At 35.1% G+C, this 22,770-nt stretch overlaps 1 protein-coding gene across 1 annotated transcript in view; it reads left to right on the top strand.

Annotated features, from left to right (window-relative positions):
- Positions 1 to 4,745, top strand: part of sppl3 (signal peptide peptidase 3) — a 39,804-nt gene extending 35,059 nt beyond the window's left edge. Inside the window, exon 10 of the mRNA XM_084103665.1 lies at positions 2,558 to 4,745. Coding sequence (XP_083959791.1) covers positions 2,558 to 2,629 — 72 coding nt within the window. The 3' untranslated portion in view covers positions 2,630 to 4,745. The remainder of the gene's footprint in view (positions 1 to 2,557) is intronic.
- The last annotated feature ends 18,025 nt before the right edge of the window (positions 4,746 to 22,770 follow it).

Here is a 22,770-nt window from a genome sequence, read left to right on the forward strand (position 1 = left end):
TTATGAGAAATGTAAATTAAGGTAACAGGCTGTATTGACATTGCACTCTTTAGCAGTAGCACTTGTGCAATTCTACATACCCCTTTTCCTTAGTTCAGTGGTTTTTAGAGTGCCCTACCCCCTGGTACCCCCTCTCTTCCACTTAGACTGCAGTCACACTTTTTCCATTAAGGGACAATATTTTTTTATATATATTTTTTAAAATTAAACAATGTTCAATAAATATGCAATGATGGTAAAAACTTAGTGATACCGGTACTTTTAAAATATTAAATTAAAGCCAGTAGTAAGTCACTGTCTTTATGAGTGAGTCATGGAGTCATTCATTCAGTAAGGAAGCAAGCTGCTATTTTTATGAACGGGTCAGGAATCTCACGATTCATTCTAAGCCACAAAATCGTTCACGAATCACCGCTGTGTGCTGCAGTTCTGCTGTGGCTTTCGTTGCAAAATAGAGCAATAAGCCTATGACAATGCTGTTTTAAATGTAGTAAATAATTTAATGTTACCCTTCTGTTTGTTGAACTGTTGTATAAAATCAATGTCTCATTTGAAATCGTGTGGATATTAAGGAAACATTGCATTCTTGCTCGTATAATATGATCGACATTAAAAACACTGGATATCAGCCTATATTTTGATCGCAGATTTAGTAGCACAGATAGCGCAAACGGCTCGTGGCAGAACACAGACCGACTGAAAGACACTTTAATTTAAGTAGAAAATCTCAAATGAAGATCGCTAAACTCCAGTTTACTTGTCTGTGTTGTTTTCAGATCATCCGCGCTTCTTCAGCAGTGTAGAGAGCGCGCGCGCATGGTTGCCAGATACTATTGAAAAGACCGGGTAGAAAACGTGTTCTTTTAACAGAAAAGCTCTGTCTGGGGATTTAATTATTAAAATCTGGCAACCGTAAGCATGAACGCTCGTAAAAAACAGTCAATGTGTTGTCGTCTCCTTTATTTGACACAAACAAGTGGTTTTGGTTAAGTTTAAAAATGTTTAAACGCATTTCAGTCTCGTCTTTTTCGTCAACGATATTGCATGTGTTGATATAGTCACAGTTATCGTTTAATGACGTGGGTGTCGTCTCTCATCGTCTTGTCTTAGTCAGGGGAAAAAAGGTCGTCAACGAACATTTTTCGTCATAGTTTTCGTTAACGAAATTAACACTGGTTGTGTGTAAATTGATCTGCACAGGTTTGTGCTGTTTTTAATTTGCATATTTGTTGAAGAAAAACATTGATGGGAGCATAAATACGTGAATGCACAAGCCTCTTGTAACTCTGGGTATAACACATTTAAGTGTACTGAGCAAAATGTCACAATTATCTGTAACTTCCTGTAATGCTGCTGCACACCCACTGACATTTACTTGAATAATCTCTGGCAGTACGTTTGTGAGCTGTGGTGTGTGTGTGCACTCCAGATAATGGTGGATAATGGGTCAAATGAATGTGCAGAAATGAAGGACACTGGGACATTGTTTTGTTGTGAAAGGATGTTTTTATCACATGCATGAGTCCGTTCACATAGACCATTTATTTAATGTACTTTATTAAACATTTCAGCCCAGATATAGCAGATGAGAAATTATATTTTTAAATGCTACTTATTATATTTACAAGTAAGATAAAAAGTTAGTTTAGTTACTAAACCAAAAACATTAAGGAACTTCTGATCGAACTTTATTTTTAATTTAATATTATTATTATTGAATTTTATTCTATTTTTTACTTGAACAATATCATTTCTTATACATATTTCATTGCATAAGCCTTTTTAAAACGTATTGACCATTGAGAGAGAAGCTTGTATTAATGTTACGTCTTTTTCATATGACATCACTTTCAGTAGGGCTGTCACTAATCATATTTGGTTCAAATAAAGTATAAAAAGCAGTAATCAGTTTTATAGACCAACACTTAAAATACATAATACAAACAATCATCTTATGTCCATTATGTATTATAACTAATGCCTGCAGAGGGCGCCAGCGGCTGGTGTTACACTTTACAGCAGATCAAATCCTTTAATTCAAATGTTTACTTCATCTTTCATATTTGGCAACACTGATCCTATGGCCACTGTCATTTCTTCAACAAGAATACGTGGACATTAATACATCAACACATTTATTTTGAAATTGCGATGAACAGTTTGCATATTTAGAAAGATATTGATGTATTCTCCTGTGTTGGCGTAGGTTTATAAATGATTTTCCTTACGAATCTGATGAAATGGTGCATATTGCGTTCCCAGATGAGCGTTATAAGCAACCCAAACTCACAGCATATGCAGAGAGGGAGTTTGAGACGTACTTTACACATGTAAATAACAGTTCATGTGGAGGAGCATTTACTGGGAATGTAACAATAAAATACAGTATATTAAACCCGCAGTGTATATATTTATCCAATCAAATCACAGCCTTTGTAAATTCACAATAGCACTAGCGCTGCGCTCGAGTTGCACTGGAATTGAATGGAGGAATCGGGACAGCCCTAACGTTCAGTGTGAATGTGTGTTAATTGTTTGTGTGTCCGTCGCTCCACAGGGGGACCTGCGGCGCATGTGGTCCGAGCCCTTCCACACCAAGGCCAGCAGCACACGCTTCCTGGAGGTATGATGCTGCCCTGACCAGCACAGGGAACCGGAGAGAGAGAGAGAGAGAAGGAGAGAGAGGTCGGAAGAGAGGAACTGCACTCGTCTTCTCGTCATCCCTCATTCCTGTTGTCATCCTCCAGCCAGCGGATGAACAGACGTACGCGGACTTCACTGCCAGATGGATTCATGCGCTCCACACGTCTCTATCCTTCTACAGTTTGTCTTTTTTTTTTCTTTTTCTTTTTTTTTTCTCTTTAACTCTTTCCTTTCTCGGCTCCATTCCATGTTCGTCACGCCATCTCTCTCTTTCTCTCTTTTTCTATCCCATCATCCCTTTCCTGTTCTACTGAACTCAGCCACACTTTACCGGATTGGTCTTTGTCTGGACGTGACCGGAGCCCCTTTGAGCTCCAAGTGTGTTTCCATTTGTACCGTTTGGCACCATTATGGATTTACAGACTGACATTTCTTTAATATTTACTGCTCTAAGCGAACTGTGGACGAGGAACATAGATTCTGCCACAGCTTGGGATGACGATGACCCTGCAAGGGACCAGCACACATTAGAGGACAGCGTTGTTTTCCCCCCTTCCTTCATTCTCTCTTCCTCTTTCCCTTTCTGATAATGCCCCACCCGCATCCACCCGCCCGTCTCCCTCTCTAACCACCCCTTCCTTCGCAGAAACATGTATTTTATTTAGAAAGATTTTATTCTTGGCATATACAGAAATGATGCATTATAAATTGTGGGGGGCGTACAGCTCTATGTATATATGTGTACACATGTATTAGGGGTTATCATGTCGAGGTGTGCGTGAGATCGCGTGCGTGTGCGAACAAGGGCAAGGGCTTTTAGATCCTAACGGAGTCATAAATGAAACAAATATGTTTTTGTTTCCTTTCTTTTCCCCCTATAAATGAGTCTAAGAGCTCAGTCTAGGTCACTTTTTTTGCGTGATGTACACGTCCTCTTCCATGAAACATCGCACATGGACCGCTCGTGGCGAGTCGGCCATTGAAGAGAAGGGAGTGCTTGTGTTTATGTATGAATGTATGCCATTACCTCCATGGGCTCTGGATGGACCACTGAAGATGAACTGTCACGCTCCTGGAGGGAATCTTTAAGGATTGTACTAAGCTGTGTTATTTAAGGCCGAGTTTTTTCTTTTTTTCTTCTCCACTAGTATTTCAAGCATTAATTTGTTTCGTTTGTAGTCATTCCTTCAACACAATTGGCTCCGTAATGTTGAAACTGGAATTGAGGAGTGAGTTCTGTGGGATTGATTGTGTGTGCGTGTGTGTAATGTTGTAGAAAATAATGCATTTTGCTGGCTCAGTCTCTTGAGGTTTGCTTTTTTGTTTCTTTTCTTTTTTTTACCTGTTGTTACCTGTTTTTTAATCTGTTAGTCGTCTGGCCTTGCATGTCAGTTGTACAGCGTGTCGTTCTTCAAAGCTGCGTTTTTAGGGCAAGCGCGTTAGTGCGACACTCTGAAACTGAGACGCAGACACGGGGTCGTGGACAAACAGTCGCACAAGATAATTCATAAAACGGAGAAGGGGCAGCAAGTCCGGACCGCTCTGACCCCCGCGGCCGGCGTGGACCTCGCGCAAACTTTGGGAGTGTGTTGCCTGAATATTCAATATGAACATTTGCCTGGCATTGGGACGCAGTTAACCTGAGCATCACGGACGTTGTTTTACCCACAAGCCTCCTCACTGTCCCTCTGCCACCCTTATAGACATTACAAGAAAAAAAGAGAACAATATAAATGACGATCATGGTGATTGCATTTAAAAAATAAATGCAAATGTTAATTTTTTTATGGACGATTGCTTTTTTGTTTTTTTGTTTTTGATCCCATTGTTTGTATTTCTCAACTTTCCCATTTAATGCTGTGGTTTTTCATTTTGTACTTTTTTTTTTCTCCATTGTCCTCCCTGCCTGTAGAGGGCACTAAGCTCTGTTTGGCTGTCAACATTAACAGCCGAAAGGATTCTGTATAAAAATTTGAATAAATAAATTAAAAGGTGTAGTGAAATGTGGATCCAAATGAGCTGTACTGAAAGCATTTCAGCTCTCATAACCTTTCTTCTCCTCAGTCAGGATTCTGCTGTAAATAAACATGACTCTAACTGTATGTTCAAGTGGTCTCCTTTCCAAGTGCAGCAACGAGTCATTGCAGTTATTATTTAGTGACTTGTTATTATGGTATCGTCATTTTATTGTGGGTTAGGGATCTGAACAAACCTGGCACAATTTCCAAGTATTGATGTTAATCTTGCAATGTTTGTTCTACAAAAAAGAATGATTCCTTAAATTATCTGGCCAACAATAAAATGGGTCAAATTGCATAGAGGTGCATTGAAAGAGGGGACGTCATGTGAGCCATACCTACATAACATGGCTGAGCTACATAATCACCAATAGACGTGATTCTGATGACGAAAGGCCAGGAAGTGAAAAGCAGACTGGACGAGATGGACGAAAGTCTGTACAGTGCTGGTTTAGAAAGGTATAAACAGAAAAATCACAACAAATGTCGGACGTGACCCTTATGTTATGAAGAGGAGCGGTTTTTGGACTGAATTGAAACGCCTGCCATCGAGGCAGTAGAGATGGAGAATGTGGAGCTGCTGTGTTGAGTTCTGGTCTGGTTTGCTCTGCCTTTCTGCTAGTGAGTTTAGGGCAATAATCAGTGTTGGGGGTGTAATGCAGTAACATGAGATGTAATCAGATTACTTTTTTCAAGTAACTAGTAAAGTAACATATTACTTTTAAATTTACAACAAAATATGTAACTTTTTCAAATAAGTAACACAAGTTACTTAGTTATTCCATTTATTGACTGGCAGTTCTCCTGTCCCCATGTTGAGACCAATCGTGAACATGATGGTTGTTGTAGTTTTAGAATAAATGTGAGCAGCCATTTATTCATCTCATTTGCATAAAAAAAAGTGAAATATAATCTCAGAATATTACACGAACCTGCAATAATTCAATATATTAAATTACACAAATATACTTTATGTATTTAATCTCACTTTATTAGCCAATGCCTTTGCTACTGACCTTCAGTGACCCACTTCAACCATAACAATAAACAAAAATGACTTAAGATAAACATAACATTTGTGTTTCTTTCTTTTTTTTTTATTGCTGAAGTGTTGAACTTTCCTCTCCTGCTTACTATTCTTCAATCCAGAATGGATATGCTGGAAAAAAATTACTGTACAGGTAAAACACTACTGTACAGGCGTGAATTTGCATTTATTTCAGCCTGAGGCTTATTATTTTAACTTTTGGTGTGAAAGGGCCTTTATATTTGCGGGGGGAAAAAATTACTTTTTTTTTTTTGTTGTTGTTGTTGTTGTTATTAAAATACAAATAAGTAAGCCCAGCTAAGGTGAGTAAAAGTAAAGCAAAAGTAACGCATTTCTTTCCATAAGAAGTAACTAAGTAACGCAAGTTACTTTTTTAGGTAGTAATGCAATATTGTAGGCAAATGCATTAGCCTACTTTTGAAAGTAACTTTCACCAACACTGGCAGTAATCTAGTAATAATGTCACTGATTAAACCCACTGCCTATAACTCAATAAAATAATCACACTGCTGAGTGTTTTTGAAAGCTTTGTTTGATTTAATTAACATTACATTTGCAGTATGCCTCACTCAGCTTGTGAATTAGCATGACTTGCACGCAGCCACTTCAAAACCGTTCACAACTCTATGGAATTGATTTTGGTTGTCATTTGTTGAAATAATTTTTTTTTTTAAATACAGTGTGTCAGTGTCTGTCCGCTGAATTGTACACTTTTTTTTTTTATTTATTTGGACTTTTCTACCATATGGCTGAAGCAGCAGCGTGTGACTATTTTCACGGTAACCAGATCAACATTGTGAACGGAATTCTACAAAACTTCAGTGAAAACATCAAATGATTATGCTCTAGGATAAAATAGCTTCTCTTCCCTGCAAACGATACCACGAAGAGTGAGAATGTTTAACCAGCCAAAACGGTAAGTACAGAGTTATCCGTTTTAATTTCAGTATCAGCTGACGCAAAACGCCATTAAGGCGACAACTTTTTAAGTTAAAAACGATTTTTTATTTATTTATTTTTTTAAATCATTTTTAGCATTTTTAACACCTTGTAGTGTCTCGGTTTGATCGATTTGAGCAACCATAAACAACGCAAAGCATGTGCATTTTGAGTTTGTGATGGAGCTTCCTGCCCTCTATCTGGATTTCGTTGTGGTGAAAGTTGTGGGAAATATTATCACAAATTGAATAGTTTGAGATGAGGCATATATTCAAATTCAATCTTCATTTAAAAATGTGTGTGAGTTTTTGCCCGAGCGCTATAAGATCCTCATAATTCACAAATGTTAAGTATGATTCCCAGTAGGAGAGATAAGATATTAGGCTATATTCATCGTCATTGACGTTTTCCAAAGAAATTAATTACGACGTTTTTGTTGTTGTTGTTGTTTTTTCTCTTAAATTGTATTCCCGTATATAAATAACCTTACTATTTGAATGTTTGTAGTGCTGTCCTGATGGCAAAACTGGTATGGTTTCTGTTATATGGTCCAGTCTGGTCAGTTCTACTATAAGACTGTGGCTTAAGAACTAGTTTGACTAGCAGGCAACAATGGGGCAGTCCGGCTAACCTTTCACATTTAAATTAGACCGATACTGTAACTGACCTTAAAAAGTTAGGACTAATCTTTGAAAAAAACATTGAATAACTCACTTTTAAGACTAGTCTAATCAGTTTATGCAACCACGACAGCTGATATTTGTTCCTGGTCCAGGATGGTCATTCAGCTAATTACTCGTCTAATGTTCTCATTATTATGGGAACATTAGACGAGTCCTTAAAATATGCCATCTAAGTTCTGATGAAGTCCTTAAAATATGCCATCTAAGTAAGTTCTGATGAATAGTCACACACATTGGAAGCTCTTTCATGAAGTTCACTTTGCGTCCATAAGGTGGCACTGTAACCTCACTGAAGCTGACTGTTAGAGTCTATATGCGCATAATATCTGTGGTTACAACAGCTGCCGCCGTTATTTTATGATTATGTGGACATTACTGTTTATTTCACAGCATTAGTATTACTAGAATAAGTATAATTAGATAAGATTGTACTAGTGATAAACCAAACTTAAATATGGAAAATAAAAACCAATACGTTTGTGTTGAGATTATTTATAACCTATACAATTCCTAAATTAATACGAAAAAATCTTTCCTAATATGCTTCTAAATCAAACGCCTATCTGGAGTTAATAATTAACTGTTCAATTTATTGACCGCTGGTTTGTGACGTCACTTCTTCTCCTTTGAGGGAAAATGGCCGCTCATTCATGTGATGCGCGAGCGCTGAATCAGCTAGTGCTGTAAACACAAGAGAGGCTTACTGAGCTCTGCTGACTTCTCTCTAGCACACCAGTGTTCGTGTAAAAAGATTAACAAGAAGATGAGTGGGGGCTAGTCTAAAGTTTCTTAATACAGCTCAAATCTAACATCTGGCTTTCAAAAAAAGACTTGGAATATAGCTTTTTGATTGAGCTTTTGACGTTGACTTTTTGAGAAGAATCAATGTCTTAACATGTCTCTGCATAGTGAGGAGAAAATGTTTTAACATAACATAAATGACACATTAGGCTAGGCTACACTTTAAGTTTCATATTAACATTGTAAAAACAGACATCTGGAAAAAAACGAACAAATGAACACAAAATAAGAAAGATAGCCTAATGTAAAAATAGTTTGTGTAGCCGATATAATTTATGTTTTGTATCATATTTGATACACTAGAAATTGTTAATTGCCTTAAAAGAGCTATTCCTACTTGATTTAACCCATAAAACTAGTTTTGTTGGTATAATTTAATGTATTCAATGTGAAAGTTATGCTTACGTTTACTTGATAAAAAGCAGTACAGATTTCACTGCAAAAAGATGAACCATGACCTGAAAGTGGATGTTTAATTATACTAAAATGCCTTTTACTTACTAAAAAACTATCAAGAGTTCTTAGAAATGAATGTATCGAATATGATAGTCATTGTAGGGTTAATCAGCTTGCCTTCAGGGCATCAGGGTTGTGGGTGAGGGGGGTTACTGGGGGTCGATAAGGTCAAGCAAGTGTTAGAGAGACGCTAGGGCTGAGGAATTTCTAGGGTCCACCCCTGTTCACGCATTGGCCAGTGCACCCAAAGGCTCGAAAGTCCCGTGGCCGTGCAGGATTCCATTGGGACGGTGTGGATTGTAGCATGTTATCTGTGGGGGAAAAAATGGTTGCGTTGCAGACGGGGAGTGTGTTGAATGGAAAGAGCAGATGTCATTTACACACACTTATTCACTTTAGATAAACAAGCAAGTGCAATGTTAAATGGCAGGAAGACAATGAGTGTGTTCCGTAGACTAGAGCCTGAGATTTGTAGCAGTGCCAGTTTGTTTGCTTCTAATAGAAGTACATGCTTTACACACGTAAGTGGCGTACCTCATAAAATAGTTGATTATTACACAGCCATGCATCTTGAAAAACACATTTCTGCAAAAAAAAAAATATATATATTTTTTTTAAAAGGCTAATGTTAACTAATTTGATGATGCAGAGTTAAAAAAAAATTAAAAAACTTTCCGCAAAGTATGCTTTCCCCCCCCCCACAAAATAAGAACATTTTTAATTTATATGTATTAGCAGTGCTAAATTACTTACATATTGTAGTCAGTTACTAATTACAAATGACAAAAATTGTAGTTAGTAACGTAATCCATTACATCACATTTTAGGTCGTATAATCTGATTACTTTTAGATTACTTTTTGACCTAACTCGTTTATCACATTGATTTGAATACGATAATCTTGGACCATGTTGATATAAAAGTACAAAGAGAAAGAAAATATATTCCATTTGTTATCAACAACATGAAGTATTATTGAAATATTACATTATGTCAGAGTGTCCCAAACTGGGATTCATGAAGGAACTGCAGGAGGTTCGGGAGTTTAATAAAAAGCTATTAAGTAATTATATAATTAAAACATTTTTAAATAAATATATTTTTTTAATAAAAACAATAAAAATAACAGTTTTTAAACTAAACAATTGTATTTATTTTTACCTGCAGGTCCTGTAACCATTAACTGACCTCAGAGAACCGTGAACTTAATCTTATTTATTATTATTATTGACTTAATTTTATTATGAACCAACTTAATCTCAGTATTTCAAGTAAATATATTAGGTCAAAGAGCTTCAGCTGACAAAAAAAGTTGACTAGTGGCTGGTCTGGATGCAGTTCTAAAAACCTGAAGACCTTCTGAAATATATATATTTAGAAAATTTAATAGATAGAAAATAAATAGTAGGTAGAATAAATGACTCATGAATAATTCTATTTTGAGAATTACATGTAATCAATAAAAAAGTAACTGTAGCCTGATTACAAGTATTTTACTTATTAAACGTAACGTAAATGTAATCTAATTACAAGTACTTTTTTTGGGAAACTGATTACTTAATCCAGATTACATGTAATCAGTTACTACCCAGCTCTGTATATCAGCTTTAAAGCACTTATCAAAATAACACAAGCAGTCAAATGTCATTAAAAGTTTAGTTTTTAATGACAAACAGAAGCATTCAAAATGCATAATTTAACTTACAATCTGCAAAATTGTGAAAAATAAATCAAAATAAAACACTCCATTTAATGTCAAAGAACTTTGCATAAACAAGTTTACACATACATTTTTTTGTCACTGTCACTGTTTGGATGTGAGCGCAAAACATATGCCAGAAACTGGGTCCCAAGTCTGGATCATGTTTGCGTTTTCTTCTGTCACTGGCCATAATTCTAATCTTGGAATCAGGATTAGGCATAAAACAATGTGGAAATCGGCTGAGAACTGAACCTATAGTTGTAACCTGGTTCAGAGGAAGAGAGGAATCATGTCTCTGTCATATAACACAAGACTTCTTCTTCACCTACTAATGCACATCATATTTTGTGAGAAAGTTAGACATGCTAGTGTGAAACAGACACTATTTTTAGAATCAGCACCACAAAATGAGTAAGAAATAAGTATTGTATTTGATTCAGCGGGATGCAGGGCGGTGTTATGGGTTATCTTTAAAGTAACAGCTCGACCCTCAGGGCTTGTTTGAATAAGGTCTGCTCGGGCTCCCTATAGCCCGTTGCCCTTTGACCCCTGTGTACATTCCGCATGTATTCTGTGAAATGAAGTGAGGAATTCCTCTGAAGTTTAGTTAATGGATTGGAGGAGCTACTGAGGAACACATGCTGGACCTCAGGCTCTCACAGAGCACGGATGTGTTGAAGGTCATGTGAAACCCAATGCTTTTGAGGAAGTTGATGCATAATGTGGCCATGGACTAATTTATAGGAAATGTATATTTTAGGTGTAACTGTAACTGTAGGTGTAACTCACCATTTCTAAATCAGAATCACAATTCACAAATCACAAACATTGTTGGATGGTTGTCACATTAAAAGAATAAAAAAAAATAGCTTTTTGAAAAATAATGTTGACATTTTTAACTATTATATATATATATATATATAGTATAAATTATAATATATACATTAGACCTATATTGCGTTCGTTATTATACAGTTTATTGATTATTTTATATTAAGTACCAATATTCCAGACATGTATAACAATGCTGTTTAATATAATAATATAATATAAAAGCCCAACATTTACACTGCACAACCAGTCAAAGCGAACTAGTTATAAGGTAAAAGAGTAATTAAAAAATATGAAAAAATAAAAAAACATTGTCAGAAATTAAACTAATTTATTCAGCAAGTATGCATGACAGAATAGATATTTACAATGTTATTATATTACAAAATATTGCTATTTTAAATCTATACTGTTCTTTTGATCTTTTTATTCATCAAAGAATCCTGGGAATAAATATATATCATGGTTTCCACAAAAATATTAAGCAACACAAACCGTTTTCAACATTGATAATAATATAAGCACAAAATCAGCATATTAGAATGATGAAGGATCATGTGACACTGAAGACTGGAGTAATGAAGCTGAAAATACAGCTTTGATCACAGGAATAAATTACATTTTAAGACATATTCAAACAGAAAACTGATATTTTGAATTGTAAAAATATTTCACTTTTTTATTGTTTTTTGATCAAATAAATGCAGCCTTGGTCAGCATAACTTCTTTAAAAATAAGTTTAGATAACATGGCACTTGGAAGCATATTCATAGCTGATTTCTGAATAAATCATTATTTGTTGAAACCTTGTCATCAAATGCTACAAAAATCGAATTATTAGTTCATAAGTGTGTTGATTTTCCTCTGAAATATTACGTCAACCATTGTTAATGGCTTTAGGCAATGAAGAACAGTGTGTGAGGTAGTGTAGGAAGGTCATGGGTGTTCACACCTCTAAAGCTCTGGATGCGTGTGGAAACCCCCTCCAGAAAGCGCATGATGTTTGGTGTCACGTTCAGCTGGAAACTCCTCGCCCTGCTCTGGTCCGCCACACACACAGCTGGAATGCGGGGCATGCGCTAACTCGGGGTGGAAAGGGTAGACAGCGCTTCTTAAGGCAAAACGGGGGAGAAAAGTGGAGGTGGGGTCTCAACTCTCAGCTCCAAAAAGAGTGGGATTCGCATCCCATCGTCCATGTCACCTCCCACTGTGATGGCGATAGAAGAAGCTAATCCATTAACCTTCTGTTGGGCTCAGGGAAATGATCAATGACTATATCACTGCTGAGAGAGGGAGAGAGGCTTGGGATGGAGGAGAAGAGGGTAGGCAGGGAAAGGTTAAAGGGCAGAGGAAGAGGAAGAGGGGAGGAACATTTTTGGAGGAAGGGAATTGGGGGGGGAAGAAAGAACAATAACAAAACTTTACCTCCCAGGTCGGAAGGATCTCGAATTCTCTCAGGTATGACCGCTGACCATCATCCAGGACGCATTTAAAACCAATTCAAAGATGGGGATCAAATAATAATCTAACAGTCAAAATGCTGCTTTAACAATCAAAACATAACAGTTTCTGTGAACATTCGTTATTCTTTTTTTAAATTGAAATAAATGTAGAAAATGTTTTTTTTTAAATGTGTCACTTTCAGTTTGTTTTTTAAGGGCTTCTGAATGATCTAAACTAAACTCAGAATTATATACAATTAGACAGTTTACAAAACTAATTTAAATATGTTTTGTCTTTTTGAGGATCTGGCAAGAATTAAAAATTCAATTAATATCATGAGAACCCTGACATTTTTTTTTATATTTTAGGTATTGAAAACACAACTAAAGTACATGTTCTCGGATTAATTATTTTAGCTTGTATTTATTAAATCAATCCCCTGAAGAGAGACGCATATATGAGGACAAATGTAAAATTACAGTTTGACTCCAGAGAAATGTAAAATAGCTTCTCTACCAAAGGAAATCTCTTTAAAACTATGTTATTTAATTATAAATGTCTGTATTTACTATTTGAATTTGAATCGTGGTAATCAGTTACATAAAAATGTATTTTATTTCATGTAGATTGTTTCTGTGTAAATCTGTTTGTGTGTGTGTGTGTGTGTGTGTGTGTGTTACAAATAATTAATACCATATTTATTATACATTTGTAATCAAAAACGTACCGTGAAATCCATTAAAAATAATTTGATATCTGAATCGTTTAAACACTTTTCTAAATCATTCCTTGAGAATTACGTCAGCTGCAATTTTGTTGTTAATTCTCTGAATATTTTACATCTCAAACTGTAAATAACATGTATAGGTTTAATAAAGTATTTTAGAGAAATATTTACTGTATAGAACTGTAATATTCTGTATTCATTTGATTATGTTTTCAAACATGTTGTTATTAAATACAAGTATAAGGACAAATTAACCTGGTTTTTGAATTAGAATAATGATTTCTTTTAACTGTTTTTGTTCTTTCCAAAATCATTACAAATACAAAATACATTTCCACTGTCTTTTTTAATAACATTAATCAATCTATAATTTGTATCAATTTATCGCACTTTTCCAAACAAGCCAATGAAACAACGAAACAAATGAAAATAACTGAATTAAAATTAATAGTCAGGCTACTTTTACAGTTACATGACAAAAAAATATTTGTTTCTATTAATGTAGCCTAGATTTGTATGATGTTTTCTCTGTCAATATTCTACAAAGAAGCAACATGCATGACTGTTGACTTGTGGATGTTTTTGAGTTGCACATCAACCCTTGAACAACATGATAACCTTATAACCTAAAGAGAATCAACCTACAGAACATATACATTTTGTCTGTCAAAACTAGAGTGTATATGAATTCAAATGATATGCAGAATGCAACATATGACATGCTGAAATTAGTCATTCATGGTTTACAATACAATTGTTATTTACACTGTAAAATAATTTTTTTAAGTACAATCAACTTGGGTTTTTAATTATTTCAACTTAAGGTGAATCTTATATAACATAAAAAAAGATGAAAATTGCTTAACTTATTTTGATGAGTTAAAGCAATGGAAAAACAAATGTTGTCATAACTTATTGATCATATAATTTTTTACAGTGTATAAATGCATTTTTTTATTTATTAAAAACGTCAAAATAGTGTGCCTTGTTGAAAAGCTACGGATAATGTGTGGTAAAACAAAAAGGCGAGGTGTATCTCTGTTAGTTATCATCTCAAATGGCCAACTGAAAGACAGGCAGAACATCCCTTCTAGTTTTCCTCGCAGCCTGTTGAATAGCATTGCCCACATCAAACACTTTAAACAGAGCAAGCGCACAATCAGATCCCTTCAGATTGGGGGACAGAGAGAGGGGCGGGGGAAATGGGCCCTTTCTCACCAAACAATACCATTATTTCAGCTCCCTTGGCCAAGAATGCCACATTTCACAGCCCACTACCCTCCTCCAGATGTCAATCAAAGCTCACTGGCGACTCAAGCTCCTCCCAGGACCGGCCCACCACTGTGGCCACGCCCACAAAATCTGACTGCTTCCTCTGATCCATCTTCCATTATCTGTTTTATGGTTGCCTCATAAGAGAAATGTATATAAAAGTGGTTTCAACAATTTAAAGTAATTAGTTAAAATGTATATTTTTAGACATCTGTGCAGTTTTGCTCTGTAAACCGCCAAATAAAATAAAAAATTGTAATTAGTAAGTTATAAAAGTAAACACCAAATATTTACATATGTAAATAGGCCTACACTGTAAAAAAGTTATGACAATATATGTTTTAACATTGCGGTGACTCATCAAAATAAGTTATGCAATTTTCAACCTTTTTTATGTTATACAAGATTCAACTCATTTATTTAAGTCAGTTTAATGTAATTTAAGTTGAAATGACTTAAACATCCAAGTTGATTGTGCTTAAAACTATTTTTTACAGTGTATGTGAATAAGATGTATACATTTTCAGCATGCCTTTTCTAAAAAAAAAAAAAAAAGGTTTAAAGACTCCTTTTCTGATCAATATGAAATATGCCGAGCCAATGCATAAATGTAGGCTATTTTCGTTTTATTTAAATACTTTAAAATCTACAATTTTATAATGTGAATCAGCTACTTATTTATAAAGTAATCTTAATAATACATAAAAACAAACATATTGTGTAGGCTACTTCATATGTTAGATGTTATGAAATGTCATCTTTCATGTGACTATTTACGCCAGTCGTGTAAAACTATTCACATGAAATCAAAACAGTAATCTTTTACTTAGTTCACAGTTGTGTGAAATAGGCCTATAAACAACTCTTTAAACCTAACCAACCATATTAAGTAACTCAAAAAAGTCTCGTTTTGCATTAAAACTGTTAATAGTTTATGATGTTAATACAAAATGGAAACGAGATATGATTGTCTTCATGGATCATTATAATGTGTGTTTCAGCAGTAGTATCACCCGGGATAGGCGGACGGCGGCGATGGGAAATTTGTGAATGAGACAGTGCGACGCGTATTTGTTGTTCAATTAAATTATGCAGCGACAGTATCCGTTTTGCGTCCAATCACATCACGAGTCAGAGCGCCGAGGAGCTGAGAATTCAACCAATGGCGCATCGCACGGCAGAGACTAGCGCAGCAGCAGACCAATCAGCGCCGCGCATGCAAATGAAGCATTTGCTCCGGCTGGATCTGAATGTCAACTAGTCAAAGATGGAGTCTGACGCTGGATGTCCGCGAGGCCGCGCGTCTTTACATTCGCTCGTTTATTTCGCTGAACCGCGCGATACGATTTTAACTTTGCGCTCTCGAAAACGGAGAGTCTTAAAACATTGACCATTTGAAAAAGGACAGGGGAAGAAGACGTTCAGGTTTTGCACCTTTTACTCAACTTTTCCTCTTCTCTCCCTCTTCGTTTTTTTTTCTCTGACACGGAGTGTCCCTCCCTTGGTTCGCTGCCATTCATGAATTTGGGGTTCACGATGTGCTCTTCAAGCATTTGGGATGATTGGGCGGAAATGGCGGGAGCTGTGGGGCGTAAAGGAGAGTTTGGATGGATGGGACCAATCCACTCGCCTCATTTTCATGCGCATCAGGACCGTGTGCCATCAAACCCTGGGTACGAGATCTTTTCTGTGGTCTGCAGCGTTTATGCGCGTAATGTTTGCTGTCTGAGAAAACAGAGAAGCCTGAATGAATTGCCACTATTTAAATGCACGCGCTGATGGTGTGATCAGGTACGAATCACCCTTTTAAACGTATGAATGTGAGGTTATGTAAACACCACCGTTATTGAATGTAAATTCGTTTGTCTGCTGAAGTTTAGTTGGTCTAGTGATGCTTTACATTTAATCCGAATCAAAACAAACACGAGAAAGTGTCAAACGGCGCTTAATTCGACTTAATATTTATTATTAACTGGATCAGAATGCATCTAATGAGAATATAAATTGTTGTTTAATTGATGAAGGTTGGATAGTAATTCGGAAAGTTTGTAACGGTTATCAACAAGTCTTTGAAAATGTTAATGCGAATCAAGCAAACTGTTAAAGTGTTTAATTACTTTTATAGTTCTCACCACTGTAAATCAACACATTTAAATGTGTCTTTTTTTAAGAAAAAAAAAGTCGCTTTATAAAGTCGCATAATTTCCTAAACGTAGGGTTCCCACTGTCCTGGAAAACCAAATATCAGGGTATTTCAAAAGTATAGCCTAATTTCCAGGCCTGGAAAAGTCGTGGAAATTTCTGTAGTCAATGTAAAGTTTAATTATGCGCAGTTATACAAAACTATTTTAAGCAAGAGAAACACTAGTGTTGTGTCTGTAATAATAATAATAATAATAAATAAATAAATCCTAATTCAGTCTTCATAAAAGGTTTGAAAAGTCATTGACAAATTATGGAAATTCACTGGGAAAGTGTGGGAAACCTGAATTAAAATAATTGTTTTGCTTTTGTTTTCTTTTTTAAAGTTTGTTTCGATTTCACTTCATCTTATGTAACTATCAAGGTCTCAATTTTTCAGGAATATTATTCTCTCTGTTCTAAACATGTCAGAAGTCCTGACATATTTCCAAGACACTCCCGGAGGATCAGAGAGACATCTGTTTAAAAAGATAGATTTTTATTTAATTCTACTATTAAAACAAAAACACTAAAGTTGTTTTCATTGTAAAGCAGAACCTCACAGAGAAAAAGGAAACAGATGTGGAAAAAATGTGCTTTCAGTGGTAAAATGTTACTGTAAAATTTTGATTTTAATTTCCCATGCCTTCTTAAATTTGTTTAGCCGATGTTGTTGTTGCTGTCTGTAGATTAATTATTTGGTTATACGAGTAATACTTGAAGCAGAACTGAACTGTTCAGAGTTCACTGCTCTTTCCTTTGATTCTTTATAACCAAAGTGCATGAAATCTATATAAATCAAGCACACAGAAATCTGAATGTAATGTAATTGATCAAACATGATGAGGGAATTGTGATATTGACCATGTTTTGTCCATTGCCCTTTTTCTGTTGTACTACTGGCCAATCAGAAGAGCAGTGCAATATTAAAAGGGCATTGGCTGATAGAACAGAGACCTCCACCTCCCTCTTTCCTTCACCTCTCACCCCTCTCTGCTTTGACATTATTTAACATGTGGAGCTACAGTCAGTACACAGGCCTGGAAACCTGCAAAAGCACATTTATTACAAACTTGCTTGATTGACAAACATGAAAGTACTATTTTTGCTTATTGAATATCACATATTTTCGCTTATTGTGTCACATATTTATATATATAATGTTATTATATTACTTGTTTTTTAGTTTTTGAGGCAGCATTTAATTTATTTTTCTACAAATTATAAAATTATAATTAATTTATAATTAGTATAATATTGTTTTTATTTGTAGTTATTGTGGCTGCATTTTATATATTGCATATTTATATATTGCATAAATTATTATATATTGCATATATGTATATATATATATATATATATATATATATATATATATATATATATATATATATATATATATAAGCAAAAGGCCTGTTAAGAATGTAAATTAAATTAATTTGAAAATATTTTTTTTTTTTGTGTATGTTGCTTTGAATCAGTTTAATGAAAGTACTATTTTTGCTTATTACATATCATATATATATATATATATATATATATATATATATATATATATATATATATATAATTGGAAGCAATTTATCCGTAAATAAATTGCAAATAATATTTTTAGTAATTATATATTCATTAACATTGTTATGTTTTCTTGTTTTTTGTGGCTGTATTTGAATTACTTTTCTAAATATTCTTATTGTTGTTGTATTATTAGTATAATATTGTCTTTATTTGTTTATTGTTGTTGCTGCATTTTATTTATTTAAATATATATATATATATATATATATATATATATATATATATATATATATATATATATATATATATATATAATGCATATTATATGCATATAAATGCATATAGAATATAACTTATTTGTAAAATTGGAAATAATTTGGACATTATTATTATTATTCTTTTGTTATCTCTCTCTCTCTGAAATACTTGGAGTGAGTGTGTGGCCGCAGTGATTGTCCAGGGAAGATGGCTGTCCTCTGTCCATGTGCTGATGTGCTGAGGTCAGCTGCTCTGACGATGTTGCACTACTGTACCATCCATTCTAGCAGTGCAATAGTATTGTCATAGCATTTAGCCTCTGATATGCTCAACGGTCATGGAACGCTCCGAAACAAGTGCCGGATCGCTCAGGTTGTCCCCTTACGTTACCCTGCAACTGTAACCGGTGTAACAAACATGTTTGATAAATAAAATCGGTTCTTTTTCGACTTAAAACTGAGTTCAGCCGTCATTTGTTTTGGCGACCACGCCATTTTGGCTCGGTTATCGCGGCCATGCGTCAGGCTAAGTTTGGAGCTGAAGGGCCGAAATAAAGGTGCACGGTCGGACCCTCCCTTGTCGCAGGTTAGCAGGGGGAAGGGAATGTTTTCAGTGGAATGCAGGGAGGCAAGTCCAGTTGTGAGTATAGGGGTGGGGGATGGTCAGGAGAGGGGCCCAGGACTGCTAAACGTGTCTCTCGGCATTTCTGAGACAGTCCTTAACATAACTGAGTGAATCAACCCTATAGGGGCGAGTCGCTACACACAAGGTGTCTGTACTTGCCCCGTATCCATACTAATATGCTGGTGTGTTGACTTGAAGTGCAGAATACTAAAGCTTAGGTTACTCCATTAACATACACTCACAAGAAACTCGACACGTTAAGGCTGTAAACGTGCTATCAGCTCTTAAGTGATGAAAATGTTCCTCAAAGTTTTTGCACCGAAGTAACACACTTTTAGAAATACGCCTGGGATTAAATGCTAACCCTGTTTATCCATGGGGGTGGTGAACTGAGCGACGGGAGCACCTCAAATACTTCAGTAGCGAACGTGACTTGTCGGGGCACGTTTGCAAAGGTTGCTGGGAAATAGTGGAATGTGAGGAATGGGATATGATATGTGTCTGTGGTTCTCGGGACTCATCATCACAGGGAGCTTTCGCTTCTCACAAGCAGGTCGCTCAATTTCGTCTTCAGTGGGATGGCACAACCGCTTGATTATGGAGAAAAAACATGCATTTATGAGAGTGTTTGGCTAATACCAGTTACGCCTCGTTTCAACCCGATGTTTGTACTGTTAGACATGACGTAACAAGTTAATTACTGCTGAATTGCACTCTAGTGTTTGTGCTTATCGAGTTTCATTTGAAGGTCACTCAAAAAGGGTCAAATACCACTTGAGTTAAACAATTGAGTGTGTTATTAACAGTTCATTAACTCGCCTCATCTCAGGCCTAAGGATATGAAACTGTCCATATCTGGGGTCTTATGGGAACTATGTTATTCGTGATGTAGTAACTTAATTTTACAGCAAACTTAAATGTGGTTAGATGGGTCTGTTTGAAATTGAGTAGATCCCATTACCTTCAGAGAGCACAGGAATAGCAAGTACACTAGACATCCTCCTCGACACATTGGGATTTATTTAGGGAAAACCTGTTTTATCCATCATTATTACTGATCAAAGCCTTCAATGTCTTCTGTTGGAGACCTCATATTTTATCTAATTGTATTCATTAGGGCCCTTTCCAGGAAAATGGTAGTGTCAGAAATACTTATAAAGCAAGTACAAATGTTGGTCATTAGCCTCAGGTCATTCTCAATTTTATACGAGTTTCATTTTATATTGGTTTTGCAATTTGTGCAACCCTATTGGCAGTTTAAATCCCTGATTTGTGTGGTTTTGCAATTTTCTTATACATTTTTTATTAGGTCTGCTTTACAATTTTTGTTATTGACAGACTCGTGTTCCTGTAAGTTAAAGAAAAATATTTGTGTGATAATTTTCCTTGTAATAAATTGAATGGTTGAAGCTTGACAAATGCAGCCAACACTTCTTAGTTAAACTTTACTTCATATCCAACAATTTGTTGAACTTAAATGTAAAAATCTAGTAATCTGTACAATTTACATACTATGTTTTTGTTACTCAGAAAACAGTTAAAGAGTTTTTAAGGCGGGGCAATTCTTAATAGAATTTTCACTAATTTTACAGTGTAAAAACAAATTTGTTCAGTTTACTTAATTAAACTGTGCAAACTCCCTTAATTAAATTTAGTAATTCTATCAAGTATATATTAAAAGTGCTCCTACTTATTTTGAGTTGTTAACTTAATTGTATATGCGACCTGAGGAACAGTGTACTCCCAGAATGCATTGTGGCATGAATAAATTAAGCAGTTGCTTTGTTTTACAGTCTTTTTGGCTTTATTTGACAATTTCATTTGCCGTCCTGTGTCAGTATTAGCACAATAAAGACAGAAAATAAAGATGTTTTGCAATGTTCAGAGTCTCATTAATTTAAAAATGAATTAATTGCATGCTGAATGTTGATGTAAGTGTGTGATTCAAGCAATGTTGATTGTAAGATATATTTCTACAACTATAGGGGGATCACCCTTACATTTTTGATGTTTCACAATATGGTGTTTGTTTTTTGTTAGCAATATAATTATAATAGACCATAATTCAACATGAAATAGTGATTTAATGAGAAGTTGGGTCATCTTCTAAAAAACCCTATTTATTAGGTTACTTCTCTTCCTTTGAAACCAAAAATATTATAGTAATATAAATGAAGTTGCCAATGTTGACCATAATGGTGACAAAACCATTTAAGGTTAAGTTTGGTTAAGTTAAGGTTAAGGTTAACAATTAAGTTAAATCAACCTCAATTTATGAAGTCAACTTAATGTTCTCTCAAAATTTTCAAGGCAACTAAGGAGAAAGATGACTGCAGAAGTGGAGGAAATGAGCGAGAATTATATTAAGAATCACCCTGCCTCAAACTCTTTTGCTTGATAAACTGGTCAAACCAATCAAGTAATCTTAATTTGGGTTTTCTGAGTTACAAAGGCATACGTGAATACATGTTTCTAGATTTGTACAATTAAGTTAAACAAATTGTTAGACACTAAGTAGCCAAAGATAACTAAGAAGTTAGAACAACTGTTAGGTTTTACAATTTTTTTAATAGAATAGATGGGGTGATATTATTTCATGATAATGTTACTTCGTTGTAGGACTGTTACTTAAATCATGCAACAGGGTTGAATGCTAAATTGTTTTTAGGAAAATAAAATCTGTTCAGTAAAAGATTGTACATGAATGAATTTAGTGTCAAAATACTGTTTGATGTATGACTTTAAGTGTAAGATTCAGGCATGAAGGTCAAGAGAAGGTTCGAGTTAAACATAGTTTTACAAACATCAAATCATCACGACAAAAACACGCGATTTGTGCCTCTATGCTTGAGACAAAAAGTCACATGACATTCATTGACATGCATACACTAATGTACTTATGGATTAATTAAAATACTTTGTTTCCAACAACACGCTATTCTTTGTGTTTTATCGTATAAGTAGGCTAGCCTATGCTTGATTTGTAGCCTACAGTAAATTATAACCTGTCTATATACCTTTACACGTGCTACATTTTATGATAATCTTTTTAAATATATTTTAATCAATATATGTTGCAGGAAATTATGTTAATCTGGCGGGTTTATGGTCATTTGAAGAAGAAAAAGGTAGGCCTTGTTCGCCAGGTTATAGTTGTTCTCAGGTCGACGCAGCGGAAGTCAAAACAAAATAGCGCGAAATCTTGATGTTTGAACTCAGTAGCGGTGTGTGGTATAAATAAGCTGTTAATACAAAGGCAGGGCATATGGTCTAATTTTCTAGTCATGCTCTAACAGAAGCTGGTTATGATAAAATGAAAGATACCCATTCAAGTCGCGCGCACAGACTAGTCTTTGCCGCCATCTTACGGACAACATAGCCTACAGAGATTTTCACGAAGATGTCCGAATGTTAGTTCATTTACTCGTTATTGATTCAAAGTTTTTTATTTTTTTACTGTATTTAATCTCCTGTTTTCATGAACATGCCGTTTCAGTACACTTCCTCAACCTCCATATGGCATATTAAAAATCACATTCAGCAATTAAAGGCTCCCGTGCAGGGACAAAGTTTAACTCATTACAACTGGAAATTAACTTTCACATGTGGCTGAGGTAAATCAGATT

The sequence above is a fragment of the Abramis brama genome, assembly GCF_963993115.1.
Source record: "Abramis brama genome assembly, chromosome: 25".
Classification (NCBI taxonomy): Eukaryota; Metazoa; Chordata; class Actinopteri; order Cypriniformes; family Leuciscidae; genus Abramis; species Abramis brama.